General features: G+C 37.2%; 1 protein-coding gene across 1 annotated transcript in view; it reads right to left on the bottom strand.

Annotated features, from left to right (window-relative positions):
• Nucleotides 1–14,422, bottom strand: part of adamts6 (ADAM metallopeptidase with thrombospondin type 1 motif, 6) — an 86,497-nt gene that overhangs the window by 38,560 nt on the left and 33,515 nt on the right. Inside the window, exons 11-13 of the mRNA XM_059538995.1 lie at nt 12,103–12,244; nt 5,640–5,747; nt 1,651–1,796 (exon numbers count right to left, since the gene is read on the bottom strand). Coding sequence (XP_059394978.1) covers nt 1,651–1,796; nt 5,640–5,747; nt 12,103–12,244 — 396 coding nt within the window. The remainder of the gene's footprint in view (nt 1–1,650; nt 1,797–5,639; nt 5,748–12,102; nt 12,245–14,422) is intronic.

The following is a 14,422-nucleotide window of genomic DNA, read 5'->3' as shown; positions in this document are numbered from 1 at the left end:
GCATTGTAATGAGGTTTGCCAAAGCTTAGGTGATTCTGGGCGTCTGGCACTGAGAGCTGCTGGTTGTGCTGTTTTCTCAGGGCCCGCTCTTAATGAATGCTTTCCAGGGTAGCTTGGCTTGAAGTGCTTGGGTTTCCTTTCTCTCTGGTAGCCAGGTTTTAAGGGCCGATCATCTTACACAGGTGTTACATATTACACCGGCCACACTCCTGCCACTGTCTGCAGCGAGAGCGCGAGATAGACATTTCTGAAACCACCGGGAATGAAACCTAAACTCCATCTACATCCAAACCTATTTTGAGGTCCTGAGGCTATCTATGAAATCTTTGGAGAAACTGGCAAGATCAACAAATATCTATTATGTTGGCATGACAAACTTGAGTTTGGGTTGTGATATTAAATGGATAGTGCACCCAAAAATGACACTTCTGTCATTATTTACTCACCCTTGTGTTGTTCCAAACTTGTATGAGTTTCTTTCTTCTGTTGAACACAAAAGAAGATATTTTGAAGAATGTTGGAAACGAAACTGGTAGCTGGTAGCCATTGACTGCCACAGTATGGATCAAAATACCATGGAAATCAAAGGCTACCAGCAACTTCTTTTGTGTTTAATAGATGAAAGTAATTAATACTATTTTGGAACAACATGAAGGTGAGTAAATGATGACAATTTTCATTTTTGGGTATCTACTGTAAAACCATAAAAACATTTTTAATACAGTGCCTGGAGTTCCTAAGCATTTGTTTTCTCATTACCTCAACATTTAATATTTTAGCTCGAATATTACAAATATGTTTAATGCAGTGCCTGTGCATGCTATGTTTTTTTCCTGCAGTTAAAATACAGTTTTTTTAAGAAGTCTCTTATGTCCACCAAAGCTAATATCCTCCAATATTTTTACAATTTGAAATAACTGTTTTGTATTTTAATATTTTTTTAAATATAATTTATTTCTGTGAAGGCAAAGCTGAATTCTTCCTTTTCCTATCAAATTATTGTTGATGCTCATTGATTATTAATTGTTCTTATAAAGTCTATTTTAAAATATATGCAAATAGAAAAAATATATTTTAAATTGTAATAATATTTCACTAATATTTTTGATCAAATACCCAGCTTGGGTATGCATAAGAGACTTCTTTCAGAAACAATAAAGATCATAATTATTTCAAACTTTGACTGGTAGTGTACCTGAACCTGCAACACTTGGGTTGATTCATACTAATTTGCAAATGAACCAGTGCAGACACATTTGCAAAGGTTTGTGGGTAAAAAAGGTTCATAGTCTACTGTCAATAACTTGATTTAGGAAGCAATTCACACAGAACCACAAGGGTTTCTGTTGGCCAATAGTGAATGCACATGACTAACTTGAAGCCATTACTAAATTGCAATATATTTCTCACACCTCACAGAAAATTCAAGATTGCATGAATTCCTATTAAAATGACTGGATTTTGCCCACAAAAAAGTAAACAAACAAAACCACTGAACACCAGTAAATGTAGCTGCACCTAAATAGTATGTATTTACTGAAGTTGTGTTATGAGTCCAGTCTTGATTTAAGCATAGAAGGTGTGAGCTGTGGTGAGATGGACTAAATAGGGACCCGTTCAGTTTTGTTCTGGCTTACTTTGCCTACTTACGCTGGGCTGTCACAGTGTCGCATGGAAGAAGAGACGCCGCCGCCGCAGGTACGACTGCACTCGCCCCATGAGGTCCAAGGTCCCCAGCTCCCATCCACGCTCTGCGGCCACGTCCCAAACGTCACACATTCACCCTGATAGCACCACTGATACACAGAGATCCAGAAATCAGCGTTAAAGAAAAAGTTCTTAGAAAATCATCTTTTCTGCTGTAGGATTTCATTTGCATTTCTAGATTAAAACTGGTACATCATGAATGCTATGGAACTTTTTTTTTTTTTTTACCAGTGTTCTCAGTTGGAAATATTCTACAGTAGTGAATATAATAATATTAATAATCAGGGGTGCACATAACTTTTTCAGCCTAGTGTCATAAGAGAACCTGGAGATTTGGTTTGGTCCTCACACTGCATATAGCGTGACCCATTAAATGCAACTATAAAAAATGAATAAATAATAGTTATAATATTATTACACTTTATTTATTTAGTTAAAAAAAATTAAATAATAGTAAATAAACTAAATAATAGTGTGAGATAATATTATTAAAAATAAATGCAGTCCTAGTATTAAATACAAATGCATTTATTTTATAGTAAATAAATTTTATAGTAAAACTTAAAAATAAAATGCTAATATTTACTACTACTTTGTTTGTTTGCCTCTTTAAGAAGAATCGTTTTATGTATTCCCCAATTTGGAAAAATTATATATATATATAAAATATATATATAATTTTTGTTCACATTTGCCCTTTATCCATTTCATTTTTCCAAAAGAAGGAAAAAAAATACAGAGATTGATTACATTTATTAGAAGAGAGAAGGATGTCAAACTTGCTAGTTTTCTGCAATTTAACGTCACAGCAATAATACACAAAGTGGAGTTTTATAAATGGACTTAATAAAAAAAGATAAGGTAAGACAGTTAAGTTGTAATGTTTTATAACTGGTTTGTGAGGTGCATTACAAGACATAGTTGATAAAATATTTTTTATAATGCATTATATACACAGGCAGTAACACTTTATTTAAAGGTGTCCTAGTTACACGTTACATGCACTTACTAATATAATAACAATTAATAATGCATTACTGCATGCTACACCAAACCCTAATCCTAAACCTAACCATATAGTAAGTACATGTAGTTAATTAATATTACTCAGAACGTAAATGTATAATTATAGTGTTTCAAGGACACCTTAAAATAAAGTGTAACCACACAGAATTCAAGTAAAGTGTTACTGGACATTCTCTTGCTCATTATTACAGTTAGGATTGATGAAGCTTATTGTAATCGTTATGTCCGCCAAAGCAAAGCGCAGCTGTCATTTGAGAGATGTCTCTAGGCTTAATCTTGTTTTGTGTAAACAGCGTCTTCACCTACTGTCCCTTATCTGAATTCACTCCAGAATAAAAACAGACTCAAGGCTTTGTAATGCCTCAGGACCACATGGAATCTTCTCCAGGCAAGATCTCATAATCCATCCAGCCCGGGGGACACGAGGACAGGGATCGGAGACGCTGGAAACTGTCGTCACTGTGCAACTGTGTCAGTAGGTTAAGTTCTGGCTCTTTCTCACTCTCTCCCTCTGGATGGGATCTGGATGGTTTGTTCTTGTTCTCAGACTCTATTTCTTTCTCTCGTCCGCAGACAGAGAACTTGGCAAGGGAAAGACTGTGTCCTCAGCTACCAGTGTCTGAAATCAGGGTAGTCTACTAAGACCCTAGCAGGCAGGTCCAAAATAACCTCTTAAAGAATGTCTTATCTAACAGACACGCTGCTGTAAAGCCTAGTGAGCGGCTTCTGTCCGCATCATTTTAAGGTAGTGGATCATACGCATGCTTTGAAGGCTGTTTAAAAAGTAGGCAGCATGATTATGCTGCTCCCTAACAAACTGTACTTTGTTTTTGCACAACAGTCCCAATGCAGCATCACATACTCATACTCACTTCTATAAAACTTGACAATTAATTTTTTTTTATAAATAATATAGAAACAAGTGACATAATGTAAAATACATATAAATATAACATAATATAAATAATGTAATAATTCATTTTATAATTTATAAATAAGAAAGAGATGCATGGGTACTTTAGAGAAAGGTCAAAAATGGTTTACTTTGTGATAATTATTGCTAAATGATTTGTTAATATATTACTGGGTTAATTGCTTATAACTAATAGATACATAATAGCAATAAGTGCCTTATATAATGCTGATACACACAAACAATTAATATAATATAATATAATATAATATAATATAATATAATATAATATAATATAATATAATATAATATAATATAATATAATATAATATAATATAATATGGCTGCACGATTATGACAAAAATCAAATGTCAATTATTCCCTTGAAATTGTAATTGCGATTATTAATAATTATAAATAATTAATTATCACAATTTACACTGAATGATGTTCGTACCATTGTTTGATGCAACTGCATTCTGTATTTTTACTTAATCCTTAAATGAACACCTAACTTAAACACATCAAACAAAAAATATGAACATTAGGCTACATTAATGAATACATAAAACTATTTTATATTTTTATTCATATTCACTATTTTAATGTTAATTTAATTTCCTAAATTCATTTTAAAAAGTAATATAGAAATTGTTATCCTTTTACGAGTCTTTCAGCAAATTATGGACTTTTAAAATATACTGGAAAACTTTTTTGCATTTTACATTAATCGTATAAATAACAATAATAATTAATCTTAATAATAATAACTCAACAATCTCATTTAATCTTACATTTTATTTTATAAGTATTTAAAATTATTACAATTTTAAATGTACATAAATAATTGATAACCATTTGACAAGAGTGTCAGCAGATTGTTGAAGAGGCCATTTTTTTAATTTGCCCAGTGTTGGCCAATGCTGATACAATAAATTGGCTAGTAGTATATCATTAAAAGTATATTATACATTACTATTACTGTCACTATTATTATAAAACACTGATAAATCAGTGCATTTATTGAGAAAGTAAATAGAGTCCATTTTGATTTCATGTTGTCACATCACATTTAAACAAAGTGTGTTTAGTGTTCCTGTGGCTCAATTGGAAGAGCATTGTGCTATCAAGCGCAAGGTTGGGGGTTCGATTCCCCAGGAACACATGATAGGTAAAAATTTATAGCCTGAATGCACTGTAAGTCGCTTTGGATAAAAGCGTCTCCTAAATGCATAAATTAAATTTTAATTTAATTTAATTTAAACAAAGAGTGGAAGAATGTCTTCAGTGACAGATTAGGAATAATCTGTCTTGAAATAGGCGGCTTTCTGGCATTGTGCTTTCTGAAGTGTTCGACAGTCATTCTTTATGACGTGACAAATTCATTATCAGTGGCGTTGGTGGAAAGCATATTCAGAAGCATGTGTGGTCACCCCGTTTTCTCTGTCTTTCCATTCCTCGACTTTCTGGAGCTGGCAGGGCCTCCACTCCATTACACGCTGGGTGAGAAATGGCTGACATTCGTATTCCTTTGATGCAGACCCAGCCAGGGGCAAACATAAGTACGCCACCCGCTAAAAAAAAACAGTGGCTCAACCTGGGGCTTGCTGCTTGTCCAAGACAACGCACAAGAGCTTGGCAGTAAATAGATCCAGTGAGCGAATGGTAACAAAGACTGACAGCTCGTGGTCCTCATCCATTCTTCCTCTAGAGCCATCCTACCAACGAGGACAATGGCCACTCTAATCTTTGTTAGTACTGTCTCTCTAACCTGGACCGGCAGAAATGTGAACTGATGACCCAAACACTGTGTGCATGAGTGAACACTGGGAATAGGCTTTCTTATTCCCATATGGTACAATGAGAGAAGGGACAAACGCCACACCCGGAGCCATTCTCTTCTCTCATCTGTCAGGAGTCCGTTTCCCACTACCTGCCATTTCATAACCTTTCCCACTACATAAATCTTTCTGATGTTGGGATGCTGACTTACCCCCTTTTCAATGGTGCTGGTCTGGCACAGGGTTCCTTCTGCTGCGGGGATACTGTTGGTGACACAGCGGTTACTTTTGCTAAGGCACCAGAGCTCTCTACACACTTCCTAGGAAAGAAGGCAAAAGCAAGTTGGTCAGAATAGATTAATTCTCAAGGGACAGAGAAAATAGACATGAGACCAGCATACTGTGGTGGACCGGTTTCCCCACCAGACTTTTTACAAGGCCGCATGAAATTGCTTCATATCTGCATTTAAACAAGATGTTTGGGTGGTGCATATCGAAAGGACCTGCACCTTTTTAATAGCCAATAGGCTGTAGTAACACCATTGCTAATTTGCGACTTGCTGGTCGGTGGCATAGAGTATTTGATTGAAAATTTCAGAATTTTTTTTTTTGCAATTTCTACTTTATCAACCGATGAAGTATGGATGCTGCATCTTTTAGCTACAAGTGAAATGCGAGGAGGTGGTCTGAGTTTCATAGTTCCTCCATGAAAAGCAGCCCTTCACCGGCTCAGATTTCGGAGACACACTTGCACAAGAATTAGCACTATTTTGGTAAAAAGCAATTACAGAGAATGGTTGATTACAGTTAAATTAAAATACTACTTTTAAATTTTACATTGTTTTCTGTCTAAAAGGCTGTGTATAAAAACCGCTGTGTATACACCCAAATAGTTTCAATTTGTCTTGTATTTTGTATGCGTTCTTGCTTAATAATAAATGTTAATCTTTTGATTATCTTTTGAGTAAATCTGTGTGGGATTTTAAATTTCCTGTCCATTTTAAGCCAGCAATATAATAATTTTTAAACAACAGTTTACTTAAATAGAACAACCCAGCATGTTGTTTGAAAACATTTAACCCAACCAGCTGAATCAAAATAACCCTGCATGTGTTCTGTCCAATATTTACCCAGCACTGGGTTGCCAAATAACCCAAGTTGGGTTGTTTTTAACCCAGCAATTTTTAGACTGTAGCTAAAGGTTTATGGTAAAAGAGTATAATACATGAATTAAAAATGCCATTAATGAAAACTTGAAATTTGATTTAACTTTTTGGTAAACCAGTATTTTATGCTAGCATGCTAATCATTACAAAATTTCACCAATTCAGCTAAATTCAACAAAAAAAAAAACTTTTGTGATTTTGTAAAATAATGAAACCAAACAGGGTGCGCATTTGCATTCTGCTGTCTCAGCATGGTCTTTGAACTTGATTGCGTCAAATAATAAAACGGAACTAGGCATAAGAAATATAGGCCTATATATAGAAAGCGAAATGTCTTCTTTTAAACAAACCACTTCAGATGGAAAACAACTATTCTCAGGTGATGTGATCTGTATGAAACATTAATATAGGTGCAGCACTGAGGAGATCGTCAGTTCATCACTGCAGCGAAAATACATCACATATGGTTTATCAACGAATTATTAAAATGTTAAGGCAGTCTCCTTGCTTGTTTTTCCTGATACATTCATAATCATTGCTTATGCCGGTGCGCTGTGTGGCAAACATTATTTGTGTGCTACATAGGCAATTAATTACTCATTACTATGACTTATGGTTTATTGATATACAGTAAACGTGTGACTAGTCGACAAACAGCTTAACATGAACAACTACTGGTCAACCAGAAAAATCTTTAGTTGACAGCAGCCCTAGATTTTTTACATGGTATTTTGTTACTAATATAGATTTGTCTGAGAATCAATAGGATTTTTGATTCCCTAAAATTTACATCACTTCATAAGATCAGTATAGAAGTTGAAATTGTCCGTATTAATTTTTTAGAGCTGCCTTATAAGTATTTGACAAATGCACCAAAGAACTAACTTCCATATGCTCTAAAGGAACCATGCTGGGGACTGATGTTTGAGCATAGGAAGACATAAGGCTTTCCGTACATTACAAGTGTAGCTTTGTAGAACCCGCATTAGATTTCTCATTAAAGTGCACCAGCTCCCTTTAAAGCCTGAACTTCACAGGATTTATAGGACAGAGAAGTGCCCCCATGAAAAAGACTTACGATAGGGAGCACCACCGCTGACCCCAGGTCAGTAAATAAGTCTCAGCTGCCCAGCCCATCCAGATTAAATAAGGCGGCAAACTGCCACTCTCAGGTTGCAAAAGCTCCAGCTCTTGGTTGGTTTTAATAAGGTTTCCTGCTGGTCCATTCAAGATGCCCATGCTGAGAAGGTCAGAGGGGTAGGCTTGACCAGCGAGACCCCAGCACTGACGGCTTTAAGCTGGGAGTGCAGGTTAAAAATGGACAGAATTCACTAAGACCAAAGTAATTACTGCTATCGCACGGTTTTAAATTTTTTGTTTTAAAGTTATGGGGCACTAAATGGCTAGAATAAGAATTTCAATATAAAATAAGCATATAAAAGATCTTTAGATTTGTGGCTATCTGTGCGAATTTTTACAAAGTGTTCCATTTAGGTCATAGCATTGGTCTTCTGATGGAAATATCCTCTAAATATATTCAGTAATTCTTTCTATCTATGTAACACTTTTGTTTAGTTTTAGTTTCATGTTTTCATTGTGTTTTGGTTATGTCTTTCTTGATTTGTCATCTGACCTAGTTTCTGCATCTTTTTAATTAGTCACCTACTCAACTTTCTATTCACCTGTCATTTAGTTAATTATTTAATTAGTTCCAGTTTCTTTAATCCTTTGTCTATTATTGTCGTTTTGTGTTTTACATACTGTGTCGTTTGTGCTTCTTCTCTGTTGGATTCACTTTGATTAATCTAAAACATTTCTTTTAATTTCTTTTGTCTACCTTTGTCATTCTTTGACCTAAACGTGACTAAATAAAGGACCCACTAATAAAGAGGAAGTTTGCACTCGATTATCTTTGGCCTGATTATCTTTTGAGCCCAATGGGGCTAAAGAATTTATTTTCCAAGGAACCTGGCGGCACATGTGGAGGAGTTCATGCTACCAGCCAACTCGTCATCTGCAGCGACAATTAGCTCATAGATGGATTTTGGGTTGGATTGGATGACAAGATCTGCCTGGTGATGCTTCGGAAAAACTCAGAGTACATCAACTTCACCTTGTTGGTCGTCGGATCTTGTTTTAGTGTGGTTGATGTAGAGGAGGATCCCGCCGCCAGCTTCTAACCCCACTTACCATCCGTCATCATCCCAGAGCTAGGAGGAAGTCCACAGAGGAGAAAGAGCCAGAGCCCACAGCAGAGAGACCCTGCTCATCCCTGCCATGGAGATCTAGACTGAGATGGAGCCAACAGCCACATTCGTCCTGGAGTAGGAGCCAGAGTTCCCGGCTGACCAAGTGTGTGAACCGGCTGTATTGTGTACACCAGTGGGGATTTTAGTGGATCTAGGTGAGGAAAAATGGCTAATTGACTGAGAAACTGAGGTAGTGCTTCCCACCCTGCTCAGCCATGAACCTTCCTCCTGTATAAGTGTATCATCATCTCTGATCCCACTCAGTTCAGCGTCTTCATTGTCAACAGTCACATCCAGTATAGAGTCTTCATTGTTACTGATCTCACTGCTCAGAGTCTTCATTGCCACTTGTCTTGTCCAGCACAGAAAGTTCTTCATCATCACTAGTTCATTCCTGCACAGATGGTTCTTCATCACTACCAGCTCTGTCCATCACTGATTTGACTCAATCACCCTGTCTTCCACTCCTGCATGCTCCCCTGAAGCCAGCTATTCCCTCTGCTCTGCCTCCACTAGCACCCCTCAGCTCCACCATCAGCCCTCATCTGCCTTTGGGATTTTGGTACCCAGTAATGTGCTGGCTTAAGGAATCCCAGACTCCACCTTGTCTGTCAGAGCTGCTAGTTATACCTCTGCCAATCAAGCAATTGGATCCATCCCAGCTCCTCGCTCCCTTGGCTCCACCATGGACCGTACCCTGTTGGGTTCTCCAGGCTTTCTTGTCCCACCAGTCTGCCCTCCTTACCATACCATACTAGGTGCTCTCTACTGCCACTAAATATTTTCCTTTATGATGTTCCCATGTTCCATGGTGATAATCTCCTCATATACACTGCTGATTAATTGGTGGTTTAATAAACAGCAGGATAAAGTGTAATGGCTCCCACATCCTCTATAGTCACTTGATCTAAACACCACTGATCTGAAGCAGAACAGATTTAGAAATAGATTTCCACTGGCTTTGTCCTAAAGACCCCCAGGCTCAAGTTTTCTTGAAGAATGGGGTAAATTTCACTCCACATCGTTCAGGAAATATATGACAGAATTCCAGGAAGAATCAAAGGCTAAAGGTGGTCGTATTCCTTATTAGGTCTTTGATATCAATATATTTTTAGGTTTCAAATTTTTTGTCTACCCCCCGGGTGTGTGTTTATCTCTCCGTAACAGTTTTTCCAAACCAAATTCAAACCTCTGGTCCAATGGTGTGGTTATAATTCTCCAAAGGCATGTATTAAACAGATGGTTGGCAGAAAAAAATAAGATTGTCAGAATCCACTAACACTACACGCTGTATTAAACTTGAGCCAAGGGAATGCAAGACTTTTTTTCTTTACATGACCGTCTTCCATGCTGATCTATACCACAGTTATGAGCTTAAGAGAGAAATTACAGGGTTCTCTTTTTGGCATGCGTTCATCCACTGTCGGATATATCTCTCAATGAAACAAAAGAACTCTGTAATCTTGGGTAATTTAATTCTTTTCTGGTGTAGAAAGCAAAGCCGCATATTTGTACTAAGCAGAGCACCATCTCTTATTGATCATTAATTTTCCTGGCTTCATTCAAGCCTTTTTTTCCTCCTGTGTCAGTTTATTTGCTTAAGGTTGTTATTCTTTGGGTAAAATCATTATCATTTCCAAAAGTCTGGGGATTCGACAGGAAAAGAAACAAACCTCAAATATGGGCTTTCTCTGAAAGATATGTGGCCCGACTTCAAACGCGCTCAATGAAGCTCGTTTCAGGTGCTGATAAAACAACGATCTTTAATTTCGACAACATTTATGGCATCATGTGACCTACTACAAGAGAGTATAGACTTGGCAGCCTCACTTCTAGCCCTCAAAGGAAGTGAAAATAATCTAAGCTGATTGCTATCACCTGTGTTTCTCAAAGCGTCCAAAAGTTCTCCACAATCAGGGCAAGTGTTACAAAAACTTAAACTCGATATATTCTTTACAAGTCCAAATGAGACACCATAGCACTCACTCATAGCACATTTTCCCCCTCACTGCTCTGTACATCAGAGAGCTCTTCTTGTAATGTTGCCTGCTGAACAAATCATGTCCTTTGGCTAGTCTCCTCTGGGTCAGCGGTAAAAATAACTGCTTGACCTCCGGCATCATGTCTCCTCAGAGTTCTTTAAGTAGCGGTCTTGCTCTCTATGTCCAGACTGCCTTCTGAATCAAAATCAGCTCTTGGATTTTAGTACATATAGAGCAGGTTTTAACTTCACAGTTATCAATAATGTAGAAAATATCTGATCACACTTGATGTGTTCGCAATGTTACAGCCATTTTCTTTTTTTTGGCGTGTTTGACTAGGATTAGATTTGACTAGGACTAGATTTAGTGATTTTAGCTTAATTGCATTGGTTGTAATAAGGTAACATCTCTGTAACATTTTTTAAATGGTTTTCCTTAAATAGACTCAAAATGTCAATATAATATGTTTTTACAAAAAAAAAACCCATACCAAAACCAGCTTTTAATGTAACGTAATTTGTACATTTGAATGAAGCATTTATACGACAACCACTGTTTTGTTGGCCCATTGTAACCAGCATTGGCAACTTAGCGACTTACAGATTTTGTGACTTTAAAATCCCCTTTTGGAACTTTTACCTCGTATCAACTGTAGTCGCTAGGCGAGATTATACCAATATATACCGATAAAAATTATAAACCTATATACCATCCCATCTATAAAACTAGATATGGTCAATCCTACTTTCCGAGCATACTTTACCTACTTTCCATTTTAAGTAGTTGGCAACAGGGATTTTAACAACATTTCTGCAATGTTTAAAAGTCCAACATCTACCATTGTTATGTTTTACATGATTAAATTTCTCAAGACTTTTAAGCATCCACAGAATAGTTGTGCTTGTTGCGATGGAAGTAAATTTTTGCTTCTTGGTTCAAGTGAGTCTGACACAGCAACAGTGGCTCAACCAATGGCATGAGTTCGGAAAACCTGTTTGAAAACAGGAATTATTTTTGCTATACCGTTTGCTGACAATAATGGCACAATTAAGATATATTCCACTAACGTAATTGGAAAGATATTTTCCAATTAACTTTTAAAGGTTGTAAATCTTACTTTTGATGAACACTTTTTGATACTGCTTTTTAAAAAATGATCATGGTTGAAGCAGAACTGTCCCATTCTTTCTCAAAAATGACAAAAATGTGTGGTGTCTGAGCCAACAAATTTCACGCATGATATTCCCAGAGCACGATAGTGTCTTGCAGCCTTCTTACCCCATATTTGCACTGACGGGAGGAGGCGCCGTACTGGAAACGACACTGCTCATCTGCATCGTACACCTGCCCTGGAGCCACAGTGGGGTACAGGAAGTCTCGTTTCAGAGGCTCATTGTCCAGACATGTTCCCCGACCTGAGCTGTCAAAAAAACAAACCTTCAATGGGATTGGCTTCTGTACAGAGGTTTCATCTATGTCCAACAAGAGAAAAAAGTCTTGTGACAAAATCTCACATGAAAGGAAAAGGAAAGGCATATTGTAAATGGGAATTAGCAAGCGAGGTACCTGGAAAATACAGAAGGCGAAATGAGGGAAGGGTGAATGACAAACAGTGGCCAAACGCTGAGATTTGGACTTATATGGTACTGCATTGTGCCTATGGAATCCTTTGATGAGCCAATAAAATGACGAAAGAGACTGAACGAGCAAAAAAAAAAACGCAGAAGGTACTGGAGGTCACGCTTCCAGTCAAAGTTGTGTTTAGTCTGTTTAGTCAGCTAGAAATATGAACGCTCCCAAGAAACCCTCAAAAAAGGGCCACAGCTCTGTCTGCAATGAACAAAGTGAAAAAATAGAGCCAAAGCAGAGGCTAGGCGGTGCATGTTTTGTTGGGCTGTGTTTATTCTGGGTTCAGAAGTGGATCTTGTTTTATTCTCGGCGTCCCCGTTACGGATGCTTTTCCCCCCTCCCTGGCGTGCGCAAGCGGCTTAGAGACGTGTCCGCCCCACGCCGCTGCTGTCCGCCGGAATAAAACAGACAATTATTATCCCGCTGGCTTTTCCAGCAGCATGCCGCGGAATACGCTCTCCTTCTCTCTGAGGGAATAGTGGGCTCGCTAACAACATAAACGCTAACATTTCAAACTGCTGGAGAGCAGGCGGCTCTATTCTAGGTTCTGTCTGGCATTTGCATGATTGCTGCAACTGAACTCGCAACCTAAAGCATGTTAACCAACCACCCCACCGTGCGCTGCTAAAAGCAACAGTGCCTCTAAAGAGAGTGAGTTTACATTGCATCAGCCAAGACACACTAACCCTCTGACGGTATGCCATTACATTTTCAGACACTTTCTACAAGGGATATGTGTCTAACTCACACATTTATTGGTCTGAAGACGGAAATGAATAAATGCAAATGTAATATTCACTAGAGAAAACAGTTTGACAATCAGCTCTGTTTTCCCCTTAATAAGCCAAATGTGGTTGATAAAATCTTACATTAATTTAACAAAAGGGTATTCAAAAATATATTTAGATGTCTAAAAAAAAAAAAAAGCATCCTATGGATCTGGTTTCTGTAGTGCATTCAAGGGGAAGAATTAGATGAAACAGGGATCTCTGGCTTCCCACCACAATACTGGAAGTCTAATCTAATTAAAAACTAAACCAAATACATTGGAAAGGAAAGAAACACATAAGCTCTAGCCTGGGGGGTAACCAATGTTGTATTTAGTTTCATCTATTAAGTTTTCTATTTTTTCCCATGTGTTTTGGTAGAATAATCCTCTTGCCGGGGAGAAAGACGAATCTGAATATGTGCCCTTGTATTGGAATACACAAACAAAGACTGTTTATTTCTTTAGAGAAATACAAAAATGGTAACTTTAAAAATGGACATGTTTATTTGACTTCCTTTGGTAAACTCATTACAGCGAGCAGATATGTCAGCAATAAAAAGGAAACTTAGTAACTATAATATTTCAGCACAAAAACAAATATCTAAATAGGAAACTGCTAAACAAATTACAGCTTGTCCACAGCAATCGTCTAAACTTGTGTGCTATTGATAACAATTTTTATAGAACAGTTATTTTTCAAATCTAATTAGACAAGCCATGTGCTGGTATTTTGTATAAAGCACAGAGATGCTTGTATTGCTCAGTTTGACTGTGTTTGACTTTCTGGTTCATTGACAAAATGGAAAAATACCTTTTGAAACTGACACAATTAATTGTCAATTGGTCAAAAGGCACATTATCTCAAAATTTGCATGTATATCTGCCAATTAATTAGCATGTCCAATGAGTTTGACAGTAATAATGACTGCTTTAAACAGAAGCCTAAATAGCTTTTAGCCATTTTTCCGAAAGCCACTTTCTTTATTAAAGGTTACTACTGTACATGTACAAACAAGCACACTAAAATAAATCCAAATCTTCAGCCAAACACCGGTTTCTGGGTTTCTGGCGAGGAAAGATCCATCCACAGAATCTAGATGGGGATGTTGCGGTAATAGACTAGCATTATCATAGCAGAGCTGTTTTACTGCCAAAGATTACATCAACCTGAGATTTCAGAGAAAGTCCATTATTGATGAA

The sequence above is a fragment of the Carassius carassius genome, chromosome 45, assembly GCF_963082965.1.
Source record: "Carassius carassius chromosome 45, fCarCar2.1, whole genome shotgun sequence".
Lineage (NCBI taxonomy): Eukaryota > Metazoa > Chordata > Actinopteri > Cypriniformes > Cyprinidae > Carassius > Carassius carassius.
The sequence above is the reverse complement of the archived record's forward strand: the minus strand, read 5'-3'. Positions and strand labels throughout refer to the sequence as shown.